General features: G+C 17.9%; 5 protein-coding genes across 5 annotated transcripts; 2 read left to right on the forward strand and 3 right to left on the reverse strand.

Moving 5' to 3' along the window:
- Positions 1 to 979: 979 nt before the first annotated feature.
- SRAE_X000043900 (Protein disabled) lies at positions 980 to 2586 on the reverse strand (the record flags this gene model as incomplete). The annotated part of the gene is made up of 2 exons (XM_024644783.1): positions 980 to 2430; positions 2481 to 2586. 2 exons carry the CDS (start codon positions 2584 to 2586, stop codon positions 980 to 982), a joined length of 1557 nt encoding a protein of 518 aa, XP_024510308.1.
- An 8146-nt stretch (positions 2587 to 10732) lies between these two features.
- On the reverse strand, positions 10733 to 11778 carry SRAE_X000044000 (M6; the record flags this gene model as incomplete). Its single annotated transcript, XM_024644785.1, has 2 exons — positions 10733 to 11167; positions 11224 to 11778. 2 exons carry the CDS (start codon positions 11776 to 11778, stop codon positions 10733 to 10735), a joined length of 990 nt encoding a protein of 329 aa, XP_024510309.1.
- A 1073-nt stretch (positions 11779 to 12851) lies between these two features.
- Positions 12852 to 14583, reverse strand: SRAE_X000044100 (Astacin-like metalloendopeptidase; the record flags this gene model as incomplete). Its single annotated transcript, XM_024644786.1, has 5 exons — positions 12852 to 13573; positions 13631 to 13806; positions 13862 to 14150; positions 14205 to 14381; positions 14445 to 14583. 5 exons carry the CDS (start codon positions 14581 to 14583, stop codon positions 12852 to 12854), a joined length of 1503 nt encoding a protein of 500 aa, XP_024510310.1.
- A 5405-nt stretch (positions 14584 to 19988) lies between these two features.
- Positions 19989 to 21020, forward strand: SRAE_X000044200 (BTB/POZ fold domain and BTB/POZ domain-containing protein; the record flags this gene model as incomplete). Its single annotated transcript, XM_024644787.1, has 3 exons — positions 19989 to 20379; positions 20453 to 20549; positions 20594 to 21020. 3 exons carry the CDS (start codon positions 19989 to 19991, stop codon positions 21018 to 21020), a joined length of 915 nt encoding a protein of 304 aa, XP_024510311.1.
- Positions 21021 to 24103: 3083 nt separating this feature from the next.
- Positions 24104 to 25281, forward strand: SRAE_X000044300 (Two pore domain potassium channel, TASK family and Two pore domain potassium channel family and Two pore domain potassium channel domain-containing protein; the record flags this gene model as incomplete). Its single annotated transcript, XM_024644788.1, has 3 exons — positions 24104 to 24214; positions 24312 to 24483; positions 24530 to 25281. 3 exons carry the CDS (start codon positions 24104 to 24106, stop codon positions 25279 to 25281), a joined length of 1035 nt encoding a protein of 344 aa, XP_024510312.1.
- Positions 25282 to 25679: the final 398 nt, after the last annotated feature.

The following is a 25679-nucleotide window of genomic DNA, read 5'->3' on the forward strand; positions in this document are numbered from 1 at the left end:
AAATAATATGAAAGCCATATAGCATAATTAACCATAATATAAATATCTCATAAAACATGTATCATTAAAAATATATGTAATTATTTATCAATTACTTTTTGATTAACTTGTTTAGCAAAAAATTTTTTTAATCATTATCAAAAAAAAAAAAATAGTTTTACATCAAATATTTATAAATTAAATTTATTTTTAAAATAGTATCACAAAAAAAGAAAAATGATTAAAATTTAATAAAATACACATAGTTTGTGTATATTATTTAATAGTAAAATCACTTTCTTAGATAAAAATAAAATTAGAAAAAAAAAATTATTCCCAGTTTGTACAATACAAATATATATAAAATTAATATACTAATTAAGAATTAAAATTCTAAAAATGATTTTTTTTTTCATACAAATGACTTTTAAAAGTAAAAATAAAATAATAAAAAAGTAATTTTAAGTTTTAACTGGATAAGTAATTCAGTTATTGACATCGGTTAATATTGTAAAAGCATTAGTATAAATAACATTTTTGTATATAACTTCATAAATTGTAAATTGTAGTACTTGTTAATTTGAGATTAACCTATGAAATGTATTACAAATAAAGATAAAAAAAAAAATTCTTCAAATATAAAAGAATATATAATTGCATTTGAAATTGTATTCATGTTAAAGTTATGAGGTTATATTAACAAAATTCATGCCAATTTGATTAGTCGCATTTTCATAAATGGTTTTTTTTTCTTTTTAAGCATAAAATTTGCACATTAAATAATTGTTTAATATTTAATTTTGTATGCTTCATAAAATTATTTGACCTTTTCTTAGAATAATTTGATAATATTGAAATAAAATTTAATGAAATTACATTAAAATAGTTATAAAACTTATTTTAGTTGAAATAATTCAAGTTCATTTTAAAAATACCCTGTTAAAGTTGAATATATATATAATATAAAAGAAATATTTTTGTGTATATTGAACCCAGGTATTTAGTGAAAGAAATCATCAGAAAAAGGGTCATTAGCAGCTCTTGGTAAAATAAATTGTTGATTTTTTGGACGAGGTGGTATAGACATAGCATTTAATGGTACTTTTGGTGGATTTAATATATGATCAAATGGATTTTTTTTAATTTCATTAGTTGCTTCTGGATTTATAAGTTTGTCTAAGTCAACAAGTTTAGAAAATGCTTCTTCTAAAGATGTAACTTTGCGTGTTTCACCCCACTTGCGACTATCAAAATTATCATTCAAACTATCACTGGATGAACTTTGTTTTTTTGGTGCTTTATTTTCATTTGATTGATTGGTTGGTGATGAATTTCCCCAATTAATTGATGTTTCATTACTAAATCCATTATTTTGATTTGGTGGAGAGGATGCTGTTAATGAGGATGTATCTGAAAAGGATGTTGAATAGCAACTATTTTGCTGGATAATATCAACGAATTTATTTTGTTGCATTTGATTATTAATATCAAATGGATTAAATACATTTGTTGGTAGTTGAGATGTTAATGGTAAACTAGTATTCATTCCGGATCCAATTAGTGGTGTTGGGAATGTTCCTGAATTATAAATAGAAACATCTGAAAAAGGATTGTTTTGTTGTTGAATATTTGGTATTGGTGTTGAAGTTGGGAAAGAAGCCCAATTGTTTATTCCATTTCCCTGAGATGATATATTTAATGTATTATTTTGAAGTGTTGGTTGTTGTTGTTGTTGTTGCTGTTGTGGTGGTGGGAGGGGATTGAATGAATCACCAAATGGATCATTTGCAACATTATGTTTTGATTGATTATTAAATGAGTTGCCTGATGAAAATGGATCATTATCATTAAATTCATTATTTGGCCAACTATCTTCAGGCATAGTTGGAATATTATTTAATTGATCAAAACCTTGTTGAATATTTTGTAATTCAGTTTCAAGATCAATTAAATCAGCAACAGCAACACCATTTTCATATCTTACACTTGAATCATGAATATTATCTTCTTCTTTTTTTTGTTTAGCTTCCTCTAATTTTTTTTTCTTCATTTCATAAACAACATGAAACATATCACGAATTGAAATAACCGCATGATCAGCAGTTTGAGCAGTTTTGATACCATAATATTTATATTGAGTATCAGATGTATAAATAAAACCAAAAGCTCTTGCATCAGTTGTATCACGTGCAATAAATGAAATTTTAGAAACAGGAAAATCATACAAAACAGTTCCTGTTTTTTCATCTTTTATCTTAAGACCATCAATTGAAATATTAAGAATAATTCTAAGTTTATGTCCTCCAGCAGTTTTAGCAGAAAGTTTGGCAAATTTCATTGCTTCAGCACATACTTCATCACTTTTATTTGCAGAAACATCACGAACACCAATAAATTTTGCTTTAAAATCAACACCATTACCTTGAAAACGGAAAGGATCATTACTATTATCTATAAATATAAATATATATAATTTGATTTTAATATATTAAAAAACCTACTTTTACTCTTATTTGATGATCTTTTTAACATTAATAATTTCGATTTCCCAACTTTAATTCCATCAGTACCATCTACTGAATTTTTCATTTTTTGTGAAGTTACCATATTTAAATGATGATTTATGTATAAATAATTTCTTTTAATGAAATTTTAATAAAAAAAAAAATAGTTAATTTGTCTTTTTGACAAAATATATGTATTGTCTATAAAATATATTGTATATATAAACAATTATATTATAAAATAATTTATTTAAAAAATATACATTCATATATATATAAATATAAATATAAATATATATGTAAAAAGCTCTCTTATATTATATTAATTAAAATTTTAACAAATATTATAAGCATTATTAACTATATTATATATATATATAAATAAATAATAAAAAATAACAAAAGAAAAAGGATATATCAAAATAAATGAACAAAAATTAAATTAAATTTTAAGAACTTGAAATATATTTTGTTTATAAAAATTATTAAATAATAAAAGACATCCGCTAACAAATATATATATATTTTATAAAAATTTATCTATCATTAATGATGACTGTCCTGTTGTAGCTATTGTTAAATTCTAATGAATAGTAGATGACATTAATGATATTCTTACTTTACATAAACATTTTTGGGATAATAAATAAATGATGAAATCATAAGATTTAAGTATGGATGATTTAAAATACCGATATGATATAATAATGTAATACATTTTCATCAAAAAAAAAAGCAAATGATTAATGTTTATCGAATAAAAAAAAAGAGAAAATATATATTATATACATATATAAATTGAATTGTTATAGACAAAAAGAAATTAAAATTTTTCTCACAATTTAAAGATTTTCTGTTATATGATGTTTCTGTATGGATGAACATAAAGATAAAGAAGAAGAAGTAAGAACAAGTTTATATGAAATTAAAGAGTTGATAAATTTTATAATGTTGCACTATAAAATTTTATTTAAAGATGTATTTATTATTATCTAACAAAATTCCTATTCTTTTAAAAATTTATTTTTAGAAATCAAAATATATGTATCATTTGATTATACGCATATGATATATAGTAACAAATATCTGGTAATTAAACTAATAAAACAAAATATAAAGACAAAAATATGTTTAAAGAAAAAAAAATATTTAAAGTTTATAATAAATTAATTATAAATATTTTTAGAAATTTTTGATTTTTATTATTTCTATAACAAAAGTACTTTGTTATAAAACATTCAAATAAATATTGTAAATTTATAGATGAAAAAAAAGATTTTTTTTTCAATACATATTCTACTAAATTATGTAAAAAGCTATTTAAGAAACATAAAAATTGTCAAAAAATATTTTAAAAAGATAAAAGCTTGAAAGTAAATATATTAAAAAATTTAATCCTTATTTTCTAAAACTAATATAATTTTAAATTTCTATATATTTTTTTTATTTGAATATATAAAAATTTTTAAAAATTTTAATAATATAATTAGAATAAAAGAAAATGACTTCTTAAAGAAAAAAGTTTCTCTTGACATAAAATATAACTTTTTTAAATTATATTTTTAATATGTTACAATAAAATATTGTGAAAATTAATTAATTATTAAAAAAAAATTGCTCTAGAGGTTTATATAAAATAATTTTCTAATTATTATATACAAAATAAATTATGAAAGAACAATGAAAATTGTTTTTTTTTTATTCTTTTATTAATACAAAAATAATATGATATTACCTAAATTTAAATTAATATTACACAATAAAAACAAAAGCCTTTAACATATATGTATAATAAAAATTTATTATTATACATAAATATAAAAAAACAAATAAATATAAAAATATTTTATTACAAAAAAAATATATATATAATATAATATACTTATTTGTTGGCATTAATAATAAATTTCATTTCCTTAAATGAAGATACTTTAACTTTCATTATGTTAAAAGTATTTAATTAAAATTTATGTCAATTATAATTATACTTTTTTTAATTAATTAATATATTGTACTGTAAGAGAATCAAAAATATTTTTTATACTTTATAATTCCTTTTATTTTTTAAATAAATTACTAAATTATAAATTCATAAAGATAAAAATAAGAATATTAAAAATATTTTTTCTATTAGATTAAAAGTAAAATAAAATAATTTGAAATATTTATATTAATAAAATATATATTTTTGAGTAAATGAAGTTATAAATAGAAATATAAGGGGAAGTATCAAAGATGATTCTTTGAATAATTTCATAAACTGTATCGGAAGTTATATTTTGTAAATAACATATTAGCATATAAATCAATTCTAATATTTTCAATCTTTGACAAGTTATTAGTAAAGAATTTTATTAAGAGTTAAGACTGTGATAGTAAAATACAAAAATAGTATATAATCTGTTTGTTATATCAACAAAGAACAGTCAATAGAAATAGGCGTTAGATATATCATTTCAGAAACTGTGCACCTTATCATATGACTGTATAAGTGGATTTTTAACTACAGCTAATTTAAACTAAAAATTTAAATTAAATAAAAATATCATCTCAATAATGTCATTCATATTATGTGATCATCTAAAATATATTGATGAATAATATAAAATAACAAAAGTATAAGGTTAACACAACTTTTTAATATATCATCAACATATTCCTATGAAAAGCCAATTGAAAATAAATTGTTTTATGAATAGCGTAGTTTTCATCTTATTAAAGTGCAATGAAACAAATAAAACGTAGATATTCTTATTTCAATTACAAATTTATATTTATATATATTTTATATGTTTATTTTAAACCATTAAAAATAATATTTCTTGTTACATTTTAATGTTCTCAATGTTTTTTTTTAACAATATAATACCTGACTCATTCAGTTTTTATATTAATCTCTCAATAACAATCATTGATGATAAAATTTCTCAGAAATCAAAATTTTTTTTTATTTATCATTATTCAAAAAAAAAAGTTATTATTTTATAAATTTTAAAATATCTTTCATTTTTTTAAAACATATATACAATTATAGCACTTTTAGTAAAAATGAAAATTATAAGATTGTTAACAAATCATATCATTTTTTTTTATATAGCCATAAACGCGTTTTTAATTAGGGTACAACAAAAAAATTTTAAAATATAAAGCAATTATTTTATATTTTTGATAAATAATGCACAAAAAAATTTTGGGGGTTTTTTTTATTTATTTTTATTTGACCATGAGAATTCTTAAAAATATACATTAAGTTAAAGTGGATTATATTATTTGTGAAATTTTTAATTATACAGTATGCAACATGGATGTAATTAAACTGTTATCAATTTATAATTGTTATTGAGAAATAAATTTTATATATTATATCCAATTTTAAATGATAGAAATTTTAATTTTATATTAAAAAAGAATTCTTTGTAGACTATTATAATAAGTTAATTAAACTAATTTAGACTTATTAACTAAAAATTATAGTTATAATACAAATATTAAATTAAAACAATATTATATATTAGTTAGTTTCTAATTATTAAAATAAAAAGCGATAGTATAAAAACAGAGAAAAAAAATATATATACAAATATTTGGTTTAACAAAATTCTTTGACTATTTGTCATTACAAAACATGTAAATATTAAATAAATATATATATACATATTTATTAAAAATATTCAAAGTATTTGTAGTTTATAAGTAAACAAATAATAATAGGTAAAAAAAACTTTTTTACTTAAATTGTAATGTAGGGGTTCAGAAAATCAGTTTTCACACCAATTTTTCAATAAAAATATAATAAATATAATAAAATTTTCTGGTTGACTGAAAATTTCACATTACAAAAATTATAAAAAAAAAACTTTATAACTTATGTTGCGTAAATTTAAAACAAATTTTGCCTGATTTTCTAACCCACATAAATATAAATTAAGAGTAATTAAATGAAAAATTATTTTAAAAAAAAAAATTAAAATTGTAATTTATAAATAACAAATAAAAATTATATATTCAAGTAACGAATAAATTGCAATTTACAAGTAATATAAAATTGAATATATATAATACTCTATTATAATATAAATTTTTAATATTAAAAAGAAATTGATGTCATTTTAAACTTTTATTTTTTCCATCAACAAAAATAAAATAAAAATTTTTTAGTTGAGTGATAAAATAAATTGAAATGAGAAGAAAATTATAATAACGATCAAATTTAAACAATTATGAAGGACTTTAATCTTTATAATATTTAAATAATTTTTTTTTTAAAGATCTTCAAATTTCACATGATACTATTATAAATGAAATTTAATAAATGATATAAACAATAACATGTATGATATACAATTTTTAGTCTTCAATGTTTAGAAATGCTTATAGATAATTATATGTGACGTCATGTAAAAACTACTTCATAAAATGAAAATTAATGATGATTGTATTTCAGTATAAATTAATTTACTTCTATTTATTAAATAAATCAATTGTTTATAAAATGTAACTTATCTTTGAAATTTGAGAAGAAGAAAATTTTATAATATGATATCAAATACGTTTATAAACAACAAACTAAATGATAATAAATAAATTGATCAGATAATAAAAACAAAAAGTATTAGAAAATAAAGATAATAATATATTATAAAAAAAATTATTTTATATAATTTAATTAATATGATTTCAAGAAAATTTTATCAATATCCAGTTACCTCATATTTTATAATTAAATTAATTAAACATATAAAAGTGTAAAAAAAAAAGTTTTATATTTAAATTTTTAAATTTAAAAAAAAAAATAATAAAGAAAGATGTTATGTTATAAATTAAATAATATTTGACTGTTAGATTTAAAGACATGGAAAATATAAAATGAGGTCGTTTAGAAAAATTAGATTAATAGTCATAAAGGAGTGCAGTTTGATATGTCAAATTGTTGAGCAAATTTTTTATTATTTTTTAATTTGGTTATCTTATGTAGATTAATAGATGAATTAGAAATTATACATAAAAGAGCAGATGTTCAATTGAATGAGAAGATAAAGTAAAAATAGGTAAATCTGTAATTTAAATAAAGTAAATTTAAAAATAATAACAAAAAAAGTGTAGTATGATAAATTAACTGAGGAAATCAAAAAAAAAAAAAATTTAAGAAAATATAAAATTGATAATAATTAAAGATGATAATATTTTTTTATCTAGAAAGAGATTAATAATATTTGATAAGCGTAACTGATTTATAAAAATAAAGATATTACAAATGTTATCTTTTTAAATTAATTGATTCATTTTCATTTATAAGAAAAAAAAATAGTTATATAAATGATTAGTTAAGAATGATAAATTAAAAATAATTTATATATTATATATATTTAAACTAATTGATCAAACAAAATTTTAGTTAAACTGTAGTAGCCTTATAGCAAGCACATCTGTCAAAAATGTATGATAATATTAAATACTTTTAAAATGAGTGCAGTGGTCAGCAGGATAAGTGTTTGCCTCACAAACACTTGTTTTTTCGTACAACGCCTTCTTATTTGTAGTTAATAGGAAGTTTTTAATAAATAAGAAATAAGAAACTAGTATAAGTTTTAGAGATAAAAGTGAGCTTGTTTTAAGTCTCTAGACTAATAAATGTTAATTTAAAAAAATAAAGGAAGAAAATAATATTTTGATAATTGGTCAAAAATAAATATATATATATATATATGTATCATAATAAAAGTAATATTACAAAATGATTAATGATACTTTTTTTAAAAATAAATAAAATAATAAATCAAAAATCAACAAATTGTAAAGTTAAATAGTAAAAATAATAATTTGATAAAATTTTTATATTTAGATAAACAAATTGTAATTTTTTTTTGCCAAGTAATATTTCATTTTATAGATAAAAAAATGATAAACAAAAATGCAATTTAATTAGCTTTTAATCAATTTAGTTATTTATTAGTCATTTTCATACATATATATATATATATATGTATATATGTCCAACTAATAACAAAACATTACAACAATTATATATTCATCTCTCAACAACAAACGATGTTTACTACAAATACAATAAATTTACAAAAAAGGTAAATTGGTGGTGACTTGTATTATATATATATATATATATGTATATATATATAAATATATAATTTCAAAATAAATAAGCCTTTACAAAATGTTAATTAAATAGTTAAAATTATAAATATAAATGTTTTTAGCATTATTAATATAAAAAGAATAATATATAATTTTAAAAAAAATATATTTTTTTTTACTTTAAATGAATAATAGAAACAATAAGAAAAATTTTCAGATATTTTTCTGTTATTTTCTTTTTTAAACAAAAGAAAAAAAATTTTTTATTAATAATATAAGTAGTGTTCATTTTAAGATAAAATAAACGAACATATATTATTGTTATTGAAGAGGTCATATATTCAACAACCTCATACTATTGTTTCACTGACCATCAAAAGATTAAACCACTTTATATGGTATAAATCTATATTACAATAGAATATATGACAAAGGCAATAGAAATAAAATGAAATGTAAATGGATTCTATAATTATATAAAAGCTTTAATATCTTATATATTATTTTTATAAAAGTTAATACTATGTAGACCTAAATCAATTCATCAAATTTTAGATAAATTTATATACTTTTTACTTATAATATATGAGTTAAATATATATTTAAACACACATAATCTGATATTAATAGATATTTATTTATAGTTTTTATAATAAAATTATCCTATCATACATAACTGGAAGTATTTTTGTTAAAGAATATAATATTTAATATATAATATTATAACAGACAAATCTTATTATCACATTAAAAGTTTTTAAAATAATTCTTTAAACAATATTAAATAAGAAAAAAAAAATTTTTTTTTTATTTTATTATTATAATGGTGGTCAATGCTTATAATAAGATAATATACAGACAGGTAATTGTATATACTATGATGATGAGACTGTCCAGTCAGATGATTTTGTAAGGTGAATACATGTTTAAACTGGTTTTTACAAAATATTTTTTATATAGTTCAATATTTTCTATAAAGCTAGTATTTATAAAGTAGGAAGCTATTTAAAAAAATTGATATCTTTTAAATTTTATAAAACTAATGTTTTAAGATTCTATTTACATTGTTACTTTCAAAACTAATTTCTAACAAGTTTTAAAAAGATAGTACTCAATTAAATAATAAAATAACAAAAATAATAATAAATACAAATATTATATTTTAGACATTTTGTTAACAATTTTTGGTAAAATAAAAACAATATACTTTTTTTTTTATAATAATTAATATTAATTCAAAAAATTTTAAAAGTATTTTGAAAGAAAAAAAAAAGAAAAGATTAAAATGTAGTTAAATGAAAAATATTTATTTAACTATAAAAGAACTACATATTGTCATTGAAAAATGGAAATGTCAAAAATTTTTTATAGTTATTAATTGAAAAAAGGAAATAATTATGTATGTCAAAATGAAAATAATTCAAAATCAAAATTTTTAATTTATTCACCATTATTTATATTGAAAAAGAAAAAAAGTATAAAAATTATTTGATAATTTGGTTTTTAAGAATTATAGAATGAAAAGTAGAAGATTAATGATTATATTTTTAAAAAAAAAAAGTTGTAAAAAAATGATAATATGCCGTCTATAAATTAAGTATTATATCATTTTATAAAAAGCTTGAATGCCTTAGGGGGCAAATTATATAATTATACAAAATTAGAATTTTATTTAAATAAAATGTTAACATATATATATATTTGAAATATAAATTATTCTTTTAAAATAAAATAATGTTACTTATAAATATTTCAAAAACTAATATAATATATTATTACTTTATTGTAAAAGGTTTTTTTTTTTTTTAAATTATTTACCAGTTAAGTAGTAGTAAATTAATATAAAAAATTTGACTATAATTACATTTATTTTTATAAAATAATTATATATATTTTAAAAAAAGAATAAAATAAAATGATATTTTTAAAATAAAATATTTTTAAATTGAGAGAAAATACATATTTTTATTTTATAAATAGATATTTATCATATCGAAAAAAAAATTTTTATGTGTTTTAATAATTGACAATTATATACAATAGATATAGGAAAAATTTGATAAAATTATTAAAAAAAAGATATAAATTAGGAACATCACTGGAAATTTTTGAGAAAAACAATTTCAACTTCCTATTTAAAATAAATTATATTATATTTAATCATAATGATAAGATCTTCTACCATAAGTAGTATTTTTATAATCAATTGATGTAAATGGAGCATCATTATTATAGTAATTGTTTTTAACTCTATTATAAAAATTATCATTATGATATAACATTTGCTGACTTCCTAGTCTTCTATTGTCATATTTATTAAATTGATTTCTTATTTTTGAAAAGTTTCCATTATGTGTAGGCATTACCTGATTATAATCACATTTTTGTCCTTCATACATTAGTACTTCTTTAATATCAAGATATCTTTTGTCATTATTTATATGTGCATAATTTGCTGCATTACATATCATAAATTGAGTAAGACTTAAAGAAACTATTCCACTACCAATATAGCCAACAATATACCAAGGAAAAACTGAATTAGATAATGCACAAAATTGTTGTACATCACCTCCACATAATATTATATTCTAGAAAAAAAAAAAGAATCATTAATTATATAATAAATGATTTTATTTTAACATACCGATGATGTGTATTGTTGTAGTAATGATTTGAATAATGTAAAATCTAAACAATTTGAATCATTATAAGATTCTAATGTTCCACATAAATTTAAAAATATATAATAAATAAAACATAATATTGCTGTTATAGATATTATGATAATCCAACATATATTTAATAAATAACTTAAAATCATTCCTATAATACATGAACATCTACCACTTTTTCTTGCATAACTTTGTTTATAAAGTTCTTCTCTAGTACTTCCCGTTGACATAATACCTATTATTAACATATATAAAGAAAATAATATCATTATTGATGCTAATACTATAAAAAATATATGAATTTTATCAAGCCATGGTAAATTATCAATATGTAATGCTCTTCTATACTGTTCAACAGATGCTTTAAATGACCATATCATCATAATAGAAAACATAATAACACCAATAAAACATATTAATGTTGCCATAACTGAAGCATAAGGTACTCTTTGTACACAACCATCTTTTTGCGACTTTAAAGGAATAGGTGAAGATTCATTATCACTTTTTATCCCTTTTTGATACATTCTAAAAATAAAAATAAACAAATTAATTAATTATATTATTATAAATAAAATTATAATAATAAAATAATATTAAAAAAAAAACAACAATTATATAGCAATTCTAATTTTTTAAGTTAGAAAATATATAAATCAATTAATGTATAAGCTACTCATAACAATGTATAATCGATTTATTGAATAGTATCTTTACATCTTGATAACAGGTCAGATGATTGACCAATATTAAAAACTTTTGTTATACATTATATTTATTTATTTAATTTTAAAAATATATCTTTTTATGAATATATAAAGAATAATAAATTTATACAAAAATAAAGTATTCAATTTAATAATAAAAATAATTTTTTTTTGTATTATTAAATTTATTTCTATATTTTACAAAAAAAAAATAAAGTAAATGATAATAAATATAAAAAAAAAAATTTATTCATATTATAAAAATAAAATAATTTTATGATAATAATAAGTTAAAATAAAGAAAAAAATTTTTTGATTTTGAATAAAATTGTTAAAATATTCTTTTATAATATAAAACTTTTATTTACAAAGTATATTTATTACTCATTCATATAATTTATACTTTGAATATTAAAATCTATTTCTTGTAAGAAAGTAAAAGTAATGACAAATATTATATTAACAAGTTAACATTATCTGAACCCGGGAAAAGGTATTTGTTAAAAAGATAATAAACATAAACGGTATGGTGGATATATATATATATATAAAGACTTATGGACAGGTCACTGGAGAACAACCACTGAATATTATTTATCTTTTAATAAGTACTAATTTACTATTCTATATAGTATAAATTAGAATTTTTACAAAAGAATAAAAATAATTAAAACAGTTATAATTAAAAGATTATAAAGATAAATAATATTTCTAATTATTTAAATTTTAATAATACATTTATCATTTTAATAAATTAAAAATATGATAATTTTATTGATATAACTCAAAATATACAACATTATGTAAAATTTCAAATAAACCTCATAGAATAAAAAGAATAGTTATTTTTTTTTGTTGTAAAACAAAACACGTAATCTATAAATTTTAAAAATCTAACCAAATCTTTGATAAAAAGGTTTACCAATATTTTGTAATAAATTTTCTTCCTCTTTTTTATTTATTTTATTTTCTTGGTCATTTAAATAAAAATCTGATATTAATGACCCGTGTTTTGTGAGTTTTTTTGCCTTGCGAATTTTATTTTTTTTTGGAGTACAAAATCCACATGATGCTGGACAAAATTCTTCCATAACTTTTTTAAAAAAAAATGATGTACATCTATCAATCCATCTCCAACATAAATTTGTCTTATCAACACATTTTTCATCACCATTATTATTATATATAGATAATCCATCAATTGGTCTTAAAGTAACAAGTGGTGTATATGGTGATATAGTATTAATTGTTGAGAATGGTACTTTTGTAGTTCCAATTGGTTGTATAGGAATAGGTGGAAATGTCATTGGTCCATTAATATTATTATATATACCAAATCTATTAAATTGTTCTTTATTTAATATATTTGTTTTATCTGTTTCTTTAAAAAATTCATTACATTTATACATTTTATTTATTTTATATAAATCTCTACTACTAAAATCTAATGCTGAACCCATTATTGGTGTCATTCCACTTGTCTTTGCAACTAATGTTTCAAAACCATTTTTAGAGAATGCCATTGAATCATAATGCAAAATACTTCTATAATCATATGGTTGTCCATAATATGATGATTCTGTTAGATCTACTTTTCCAAATTGATCATATGCTTCTATAATAATAATAAAAAATAAACTTTTATATATAGTATTAAAAAAAAAACTACTACCTCTATCAATATTATTCCATAAAATTGAAATATAATTATCTCTATCCCATCTTTCATGTTCATGATAAAATCCAACAGAATGCATTAATTCATGAATTGCTGTGTCATATTGTAAACATCCATTATCTAATGATAATTCTTGTCTACCTCCTGCTCTTCCAACATCAGAAAAACATCTAAAATTATTATATTTTATTAATTATTTCAAATATTAAAAAATATAAAAATTACCCATCTATTTTTCCAATATATAAATAGTCAGAATCACTAGAAGTTTTTGGAACAAATCTAATACATGTTCTTGTATGATATTCTTGTATAGCTTTTGCTAAAACAGCTCTTTCAGCAACTGTATATTGACTACTTATAATATATGGTATCCTTCCATTAGGCCATTTTTTTATTATACTTATAACACCATTTCTACGTATACCATCTTTCTGACTATTTGTCCATGCAGCTTTACCTCTTATATCACCATGAAAAAATTTTTGTTTTCCTAATATATGATTTTTTTTATCTAAATATTTTATTAAATTTATAAATATTATTATTATTTTTTATTTTTATTTACCTTTGTTAGTATTAATATTTTTTGCATTATTAAAATCATCATTAGTTAAAAATGTTACATCAGGATCATCTTCTAATGGTTTTAATGCTGCTAAAAAATCTTCTTCTTTAAGAAAATCTTCCGAAAGTGTCTCATTATTTTTACCATTATTTTCTATAGTATTATTTTTTTTATTTTCTAAATATATATATAAAAAAAATTATGTTATATTTTAATTTAAAAAATTTTATATATTCTTACGTAATATTTCTTCTGATAATATAAAAGATATTTGCGTTAATATAATAATAATTATTAAAAAATATGTTGATAATAATTTTATAAAACCATAATTAGGGTTTATTAAAAGATATGAAGACAATCTAAGTCTTCTCATCATATTAATATTTCATTAATATTATTAAAAAATAATATTAATTATATATTGAAGTAGACGTTATATAAAACCTTAAAAATAATATTAATTATAATAAAATGTTAAAAACGATATAAAATTAAAAATATCTATAAATATATAGTAATAAATGATTGGTTGTTAAGATAAACCTCTCGTGTAAGTTTGATTCTTAACACAAAATATTTTATTTTATACCTTATACTTGTTTAATTGTTGTGTGAGTAATTTTGTAAGATCAAGACTAAAATAGATAAGGCTAGTAAATATGAATGTTAAACTATTTTATTCCAGTAGTCATTTAAATCTTTATGAAGTGTTAATAAAAATTGACTCTAGCGGTCACTTAAATCACCGGTTCTGAAATCAACACATTTTTAAATCAATTTATAAAAATTTTTATATATATTTATCAAATATCATCTTAAGATAAACCATGTAAAACTGATTATATTTTTATAAAAGAAAGCTTTTAAATATGTAATATTATATATTAATATGCTTAAACAAAAATTACATTATAATAATTGTCTTTTTAAATTTAGGAAATTTATTTTCAATAAAAATATATGTAAAAGAATATTTAACAATGTAGACGTTTAGAATGAGGCTAGTTTTTGCAAATAAAACTTTTTATTATATGTATTGTTGAGGAACTTTTGTATTTTACTCCTCTCTGCAAAAGTTAAATTTAAAAACATTTTTAATAATAATCTTTTTTTTTATAATATGTTTTTTTTTTGTCTTGCAAAAGTACTACTTACTTTTGTAATAATAAAATAATTCAATCTAAAGAGGTTAATTGTCAATATAAATATAATTATTTTTACTAGAAACATATAGTAATTTAAGATAAATAAAGTTTAATCTTGAAATATTTAAAGATAGTAATTTATTTATTATTATAACATCTTTAAATATCTTGATTTGTAAGTTTAAAACATATTATAAATATTTAATAGTTAATTATGTTGATAATACAAAAATTACAAAAACAATCATTAGAATTTTAGAGAAATCAGCTGGTTTTGTATATAAAATTTTCATGCTCATATACAAGTACTGAGACAATATATGTAAAATTAATAATTAATGTTAGCCAGTATTTATTATACTTAACAATAAAATGATTTATCTAAATGATCATTCAATTCATAGTTTAAATAATTTTTTAATAAATAACAATTTTTTATTTAACAATAAAAAAGTCTATCTAATTTCAATAAAATGTAAGATTCTTTAAACGTTAAAAAAAAACTTTTTCATTCTTTAGAAAGTTTTTAAAAAGATTATATTAGTAAAGTTAAATAAAACAACAAAACTATATGTTATTTGTAACAACAAAATATAAACTTGAACAATTATTGAAAAACTTTTTATGAGTTATCAAAAATTCAATAAATAAGATCTGGTTAATTGTTAGTACTTTTTTTGCAAATACAGTATCATAGATGATGTGGACTTTGTAACTAGTTAACTAGATATATGTCCAGAAGTGACACAATTAGAAATGAATTAATAATAAATTATATTATTTAAAAACATTTATAAAAAATTTAACAGTTAAATAAAAAATAAATTTTTAGTATGTGTTGTAAATATTACAAAATTTTAGTAAATATATTTTAATATGTATATTAAAGATTTTTAAATTCAAATAAATAGTTAAAATAAAATATAAAAATATATTTTTAATATAACTCTATTTATCCTATATAATAAAATTTTTTTTATCATGATAATCAATAATAACTTATGATCAACATCATAAAATAATATTGAAGATCTATATTAAAAAATAGATATTAAAAATTTTTATATATCTTCAAAAATTTTTATAATAATTTTTCAATGATAAATTACCATTTTTAGTCATATATTATAATGAAATACTAAATGGATAGCAAGCTCAGTTTATAGTAGATAATATGATTAAACAATATATCACTAATTATAAAAATCAACGTAATAGTAAAGAGTATAGTTATTGTAGCCTTGATCAAAATTGTAATGGAATATGATAATCTTTTAAACTCATAATAATCGGACAGGTCCTAAAAATGATTTGAAATGAAAAATTTTTAAATGTACATCTCAAATCAACTGTCTAGTTAATAAAGAATAATAATTAAAAAATTTTTATTAAAAAAAAAAATAATAAAAAGTTTACAATAAACTTTTTAATTATTTGATAGAATAATTATTTACTAGTTAATCACAATTTAAGTATTTTGATTTTAAGTAATCAGACAGTTACAATTTTATTAAGCATACATTATTCTTGTTTGTTGTCAAAAACAGGAACAAGACTTGAATTTATTAAGAAATTATTCTTATACTATATAAACATTCTTATTTGACATATATTATTTCAAATATTTTCTTAATTTCCTGTTTTTTTTTGAAACAAAATTGTACTTAATCATAACATACACCAACAATTATACAATAATATTTTTTTAAGAAAATAAAATCATTTTTTTTAGTGAATAGGACAAAAAAAAAAGTATTATGAATAAATTTATTGTAATAATAATAGTAATTAATAATTGGTGGTAGTAAAATTATTCTCTAATCCATATAACTATCATATTATATGATATATTCTTTTATTATAAAATATTTTTTGAAATTGATAATAATATCCATTCATATTTATATATGTTTGTTAACAAAATAATCTTTTTTTAATTTATTATAATTTATCTTAAATTTCAATTAATTTGGCAATTTTTATTTCAAAATATTTGTATATAAATTATTACTGGTAGTTTTTTTACAAATCATTTATTTAAATTATAATTTTTAAGTAACTTAACTAGTAGTAGTTTTGAAATGATAATGTATGAAATATGTAAAATAAAATATAAATTGTTTTGAAAACTGTAAAATTATCTATAAATTATCATCTTCATAACAATAAATTAATTTGTAAATGATTGCAATAACTCACTTGTTTTAAATATTATTTTCAAGAATGTGTTGTTTAATTTATTTAATAAAAACATTTTATTAGAAATACTTAAAAAAATTATAAATAAATCACTTAAATATTTAGAATAGAAAAAAAAACTAATTCTTTTTAATTAGTATAATTTCATTCTTTTGAAATATTTTTAAAACTTTATTTTTCTTGATGTCACTGTTATTTTCTTGTATTTTATACTAAAATAAATATTTTTTTATCCTATTGATTTTTTATTCTTTTTTTTATTATAATTGGTAAAGCTATTATTCTTACTTTCCTGAAAAAGATTAAAAACTGGATACATACAATATTTTAAAAGAATTTTTGAAGTACTTTTTAATATCTTTCAAATATTTAAATAGTATTTCCTTTTTATGAACAAAACACTGTCATGTAATTGAGATTCAGTTAACTGCAAAATGACATTAAAAGAAAAAAATTATCAAAGATTACATAAACTTTATTTGCATATTAACTTTTTACATATATAATATATGGAAAAATAAAAAAAAAAAAATAAAGGGTAAATTTTAATATTTTTTTCAAGCATAAAATTTTATGTTTATCTGATATTTATATTTAAAATAATTTTTTTAAACTATCATAGAAAAAAAGATTTATATTATAATGTTAATTGTTGCTTTATATCTATTACAAAAATATATTTTTATACTAAACAATGTTAAAATTTAACTTTAAAATAATTTTTTTTTATTTTATTAAAATGTTACTAAAAGATATATTATCAAGAAAAAGAAAATAAACCAAAGATCAGCATATTTTTTTAAACAAATATAAAAAAAAATAAAGAAAATGTTAAATAACATTTAACGTAAAAAAGTAAATTTGATTGCACTTATAAATTACAACATATTTATCAGTTAAAATATCTTTAGTTATTATTAAAAAAAAATTAGATATATGTGTGTATTTATGAAAAATTTATACATTTTTTCAACAATAATAATAATTGTTTTTATTTAAATAATTTGTTGCTATTTAATATAAAAAGAATTTTTTTTTTATCACTTTATTTTTATAATTTTCAATATACTCTTACATTTTTATTGAAAAATATATATCTAATAAAATTCCTCATAATGAGACAAAATTTGATAGCATTTTAATGTAAAAATTAATGGTGTATGATCCTAAGAGAAGAAATAATTTTTTTTTTTTTTTGATATTGTTACAAATATTTATCTATTGTTTTAAAATTGAGATAGTGTTAAATTTTTAAAATTAAAGAAAACAATGTTATATTTGCTAAAGTTAAAACGGCAAATAAATATTTTGTTGGCAAATTTTAGGTACATTGTACATATATTTTAAAAACTGTTGAATTTTGTTATTAAATATCATTCCACTTACTGGTTATCAAGCATTTTATTTTTAATATTATAAACATTTAATATTATAAAGAGTATTTATATTTTTGTATTAACTATATATCATAAATATTTTTACTCCATTTATAATGTAGAAAAATAAAATCCACAAAAATGTCATTTTTTTTTCTATAATACCTTTTCATTTTAACTTGTCAATGTAAAGATATATGACAATTTAATATTCTGAAATTATGAAATATTTTTACTATCAAAATTTATCTTTTTTTTTTCTTATATTTTAATGACTATTTAAATTTATAAAAAATTTTATATTTTGTACATAATTTATATAATATTCTTCAATATGGTAAATGCAATTTTAAATATTCATATTATATTTATATATTTCTTAATTTTTCACGATTATTATAATAACTTTTTTATACTTATTATGATAATAAATATGTTTATACATTTTTTTATTTACTTTTCTTTTTATTTATTACGTACTTTATTGCATGAATATTTTACGTCAATTATAACTTTCGTGATTATTACAATATTACTAAATATAAAAAATAGATAATTTAATAAAATGCCAGTAACTATTATTATTATTTTAATTTATATATAAATAAATAAAAGAATGTAACATAAATAATAATGTTAATATAAATATTTATAAAAATTTTAACAATTTTTTTAATTATTTTATCAACATCTTGACTTTTCACACCTTAGATAATTTTATAAATGCTATTAGTTATTTCCATAGTTTACTTAAATTCACTTTTATATATTATTATACTTTCATTTATATTTTATAATATTTATTTATCCATATTTTTTTTATTCGAAATCATCAAATTCTCCTACTTGATATTACTTTTTGATCGTTATATACTGTAAATAAAATGCGTTAAGTTGATTTTGTATAAGAATATTGTTTAATTTTCTTTTAGTTTTATTTATTTAAACAATTTTATTATAATTTTTAATGTATTTCATTGTCATTTAATTTTATCTATTTATTAACTAATTTTTTTTTTATTTCATATATTCTAATTTTAGGTTCATTATTTTGTTTTATTATGAGTTTAGTATTAAAAAAACCAAAAACTGTTGTTTATAATTTACCACCAGAAAAAGATAGTCCTCCTCATGATAAAAAAAATAAAATAAAAAATGATAACAAAGTAGAAAAAATGGTGGATGAAAAAGTGATGTCTTCAGATAGTGAAACTGATAATAATTCAGTTTCAAAAAAATTTTTATCAAATAAAGTTATATTTCATGTTAAAGATAAAATCTTTGTTTTGGATAAAGACTTTTTAATAAATGTTTCACCATTATTTAAAATAATTATAAATTCATCATATACAATTGACTCAAAATATGGTATTAAAAAGGATATTGTTGATGAAAAACCAATTGATATTGATATATTTTTAAAATGTCTACAAGATTCAAAAAATATTTCCTGTAAGTTATAAATTTTTAATTTTTTTTTTTTGACATTTACTTTTATTTTTTTTTATTTATTTAATATTTACAGATGATAATGTTGCATTAATAATGCGTCTATCTACAAAATATGTTGTACCAAGTCTTATTGAAAATTGTTCAAACTTTATAAAAAATATTGACATAAAGTAAATCATTATTAATAATTCATTATTATAATTATGTTTTTTAGGAATATGTCACTTCCTGAAATTGTAGACATTATCAAAAATTGCCTAAAATCAATGACATTTGACAGGCGTTTTGAAAAACTAATATTACGTATTGCTATGGAAGATTCAATAAAAATACAAGCATTAAAATTAACTCATATAAATCATAAATTGTATGGTTCAGTTATGGCAACACATTTTAATATACTATACATGAAAGCAGTCGAAAATATGAATGGTCATTTTTTTAATCTTGAAAAAAATAAACTTAAGTATAGTAAAAATATATGCAAAAATTGTAACAAGATTGCTGATGTTGTTTTTTGTGTTGGTTGTAAAAAAGATTTATGTGAAAAACATTGGCGTGAAAAATGTTGTGAAAATAATTATGGTTTAATGGAATTATATAAAATAAAGGAAAATCTTGTAGATATAAGTAAAGATTAATAATTATTATTTTTATCAAGATCTCATTATTTATGTTTTAAAAAAAAAATATTTTTCCAGTACTGCAAAATGATATTTTAAATCAGTTTATTTTTTTTTATATTCCGTTTAACAACTATTACAGTTCTAATTATAATTGATAATAAGAATTTTTTTAAACGATATTTGTTTTATGATTTAATTTTTACCTTATTTTGTAACTTACTTTTTTTTATAATGATTAAGACAATTTTTTAAATGATAAATTTATTCTTTTTAAATATATTTTGATTAAAATGAATAAATAAATCTTGTTTAAAACTATTTCTTTTATCAAAATAAATATTTACTAATTCAATTTTAAAACCAATTATATTAATAATATTTTTTTAATTAAATATTTTACATTAAAAATTAATATACTAAATTATTAATAAAAAATTAAGAATTTCTTTATTATTTTACCATTATTTTTTAATAAATAATCATCTATATTTAATAATAATTAATAAATCAAAAAAAAAAAATTTTCTTATATAATATTATTAGAAAAATATTTTTATTAAAATAAAGAAGAAATAAATATATTGAATGATTGATGAAAATATAATGCTTAAAAGATTGTACTCATAAATTGAAAAATCAAAATAATATCTTATAAACAATTGTCAATTGTCAATATCAATTAAAACATTTATAATTTTAAAGTACCAAACAATGAATGTTTATTTTCTTTGTTTTATAGATACTTTTTCATATAATCTATTATCATTTATTTTATTTTTCTTTTTTAATTTATAGCATTTTTAAAATTAAATTTATAAAAGAATTTTACTATGTTGGATGAGAATATGATATATAATAATAAGAAAATATGTAAGAATAATATTGTCGGTAAAAAAGAATAGATATTTAATATTTAGAGTTTTTCACTCTCATCCAGAGTCTTTTGGTTTATCTAATATTTGATGAGAAGTAATTTTAATAATGTTTGAGTAAAAAGAAAATGTAATTGTATAAGATAAAAAGAGTAACATATTAAAGTTGCAAGAGGCATACATAAAGTAGTACGTTTTTATTCTCTTTTTGGTTTAATAAAATAATGGAAAATAAAATTATTATAACCAAACTTTGTTTTGTAAATAAATAGGTATAAATATCTTTATAAGTTATTCCAACAAAATAATAATAATAGAAAAAAAAATATATTTTTTCATTTAAACATTATGTACTTTAAAGTCAATGTATATTTATTATATTTTATTAAATTTTTTTAATTTTTTTTTTAATTGAACCATGATAAACTATATTTCTTTTATAAAGAATATATAAAGGAAGAACATTGATATCCTTAATCTAACATCCTTTTTTATAATATTTTAAGTTAAATTTTCTATCTGTCTTGGTACATCATTTAGTTATTTTTATATATAGATATTGACAAATAAATACACAAAGATTGAAATAAAAAATTTACTAAATTAACACTAATTTTTCTTTTTAAAATTAATGTATTTTGATGTTTCGTTTTTATTTTTTTAAAACTTTATATAATAAATAGAAAAAAATTTGTATAAACTACTTTGTCACTCAAAATATATTCTTACTTACAAGATTATAATAATTTTACTATTATTACTAATTTAAAAAAAAAAGACATTAATAAATTTATTTCTTTTTATATTTTTAAAGATCATATAAAAGAAGGGAATATATATTTAAATAATGTATTATCATATCAATCTTTCTTACAAACTGTTTTTTATGACATGATGAATAATTGCAGGCAAAATAATCTTTATAACTCTCTCTTTAGCTAATGTTTATTTTGGTCTTTTAAAAACAACTAAGTTTGTCTAAAAATCCACCATGTTAAAAAAAGCATTAAAAATCAATGATAAAAAACATTTTTATGTTATGTATTTTTTTTTACATAAATAAAGTTATATATATTAAATATTTTTGTAACCTATTAATATTAAAAATTGCAGGAAGTACTTCAATAGCAAATAAAATATTTTTATTTTATTTTTATATTATTACTACTATGATAATTGTTAATTATAACTATAATATACTCAACTAAATTTTTGCTATTACTACACAATTATCTTAAGAAATTTTTATTCTATGTTTTCTTATATTTGTAACTTTCATTATATATATTTTTTTTAGATGTATTTGCTTTTTATAAAAAAAAACATTTTATACATAGTGTTACTTGTAAAACTAAATGTTTTAAAGAAAATTTAATATTAAACTACTAAACTTTAATTAACTAATTTAAAGTTTATAACATTTAAAATTTATTAAATTTTCAATTAAAATATATTTTTAAAATAAAACAATAGTTATATAACTATTTATTTTTATATCAAAAAATTATATATTTAAAAATAAATTTTTTTAAAATATTTAATGATTAAAAAATAAAGCTTTTATATAAATATAATATTATTGATCTATTTTTATTTTTTTTTTATAAACATTCTGTTTCTATTATTATTAATCATTATAAATGACAGATTGATTAATTTATGAAGAACAGAAAATAATTATTTTGATGTATTTAACATGTATTATTAAGTATTGTTAAAATAATGTATTTTAGAAATACTTCCCATTTTCAATAATTTTTATTTTATATTTAAATATTTCTAAAATGAATTTATTAAAAATTAACATGCTAATCTTATTATGTATAAAATATTTTTAATTTTCTAAATTTTTTTTTTATATAAAATAATATTGTGAAAGATTTAGACATTAAAAGATTTATCCTATATCTTTATTTAATTAATAAAAAAACTATTTGTTTAAGTTATAGTCATTTTAAATTTTGTTGTCTCTCTAGTTACAATATCTTATTTTATATATTTATTTTAAGGAAGATAAAGTAATAGTATTTTAAACTACCTATTTTTCGTGCATTTAAATTTTTATACTCATTAAATTTATAAATATATTTATTTTAGATATTCCCAATTTAAATATTCTTAAAAATATTTTAAAAAAAAAAAATTAAAAATAAAAAATTGCAATTTTGCGTATCACGCTATCATATAACAATATATCAAATTTCTAATTTTAACAAATGAAGTGGAATGAAACGTCAAAATGTCAGAACATTATCACTTATTGTATGTACTCTCACTTATCTTCTTGTAGGAGCTGCTGTATTTGACGCATTAGAATCTGAAAATGAATTACTTCAGGTATATATAAAAATAAAATATATATATATATATATATATATATATATATATATATATATATATATATTTATTTATTATACATATATATTATTTATAGAGAGCACAAGTTGAAGATGCTAAAAAAAGAATTATTGATAAATATAATATATCTATAAATGATTATAATGTTCTTGAATCAATTATTGTAAAATCTATTCCACATAAAGCTGGTCATCAGTGGAGATTTAGTGGTGCATTTTATTTTGCCACAACTGTTATTACAACAATTGGTAAAACAAAAAAAAAATATTATTTAATTATATTTATTATTTTTAGGTTATGGACATTCAACACCAATAACTATTGGTGGTAAAACATTTTGTATGTTTTATGCTTTAGCTGGTATACCATTAGGTCTTGTTATGTTTCAAAGTATAGGTGAACGTCTAAATACTTTTGCCGCAAGAGTTTTAAAATGTTCTAAACAATGTTTTGGTAAAAATCCAACAGTAACACATATTGATCTTATAATAATTTGCTCCGGATTAGGAACATTTCTTATTGCTGCTGGAGCTCTTGTTTTTCATATCTATGAAGATTGGTCATATTTTGATAGTTTATATTATTGTTTTGTAACATTAACTACAATTGGTTTTGGAGATTTTGTGGCATTACAAAAAGATGGAGCATTACAAAATAGACCAGAATATGTAGTGTTTTCACTAGTATTCATACTTTTTGGATTGACAGTTATCTCAGCTGCTATGAATCTTCTTGTATTACGTTTCTTAACATTAAATACAGAAGATGAAAAAAGAGATTTACGAGAAGCTAAACTAGCAGCACGTGGATTAATGAGTATAAATAATTTGCAAAAAAAGAATAATGGTAGAACGGGTAAGCTATTACTTCTTCGTAATCGCAAGTCTTCAACTGGTACCAGTAGTGAGACAGAAGAAACCCCAATAAATGTGGAACCTGATACAATATCAAATTGCTCTTGTAGTTGTTATCAATTGCCTTACAATGTCTATCAAGGAACATCTGAAATGAGGCAAAGGCTTGTTAATTTAAGTCCATTTCAATAATCAGTTATATTTATAAATTTTAATGCTTTAATATTTTAAAGCTATTTTCCATCAGTTTATTTAAAATTCAAAAATATATTTAAACTTTTTACCTTGTTAAACTAATAAAATTTCTTTATATATAATAAAAAAAAAACTTTAATAAAATTAGATAAAAAAAATTGATTAAATTTGCATTATAATTTCTTTCAAGTCACAAAATTAATTTAATATATGCAATTTTTATTTTATTTGTAAATTAAATTGTATAAAACATTTTTATGTAAATTATTAGGGAAAATATTTAAATAATTTTTACTTAGATAAATATTTAATAATATTTTTAATATTACAATTTAATAAATAAAAGTGATTTTATAATTGTTTTTATAACATTTTAAATATAAAAATTTAAAAAG

The sequence above is a fragment of the Strongyloides ratti genome (assembly GCF_001040885.1).
Source record: "Strongyloides ratti genome assembly S_ratti_ED321, chromosome : X".
Lineage (NCBI taxonomy): Eukaryota > Metazoa > Nematoda > Chromadorea > Rhabditida > Strongyloididae > Strongyloides > Strongyloides ratti.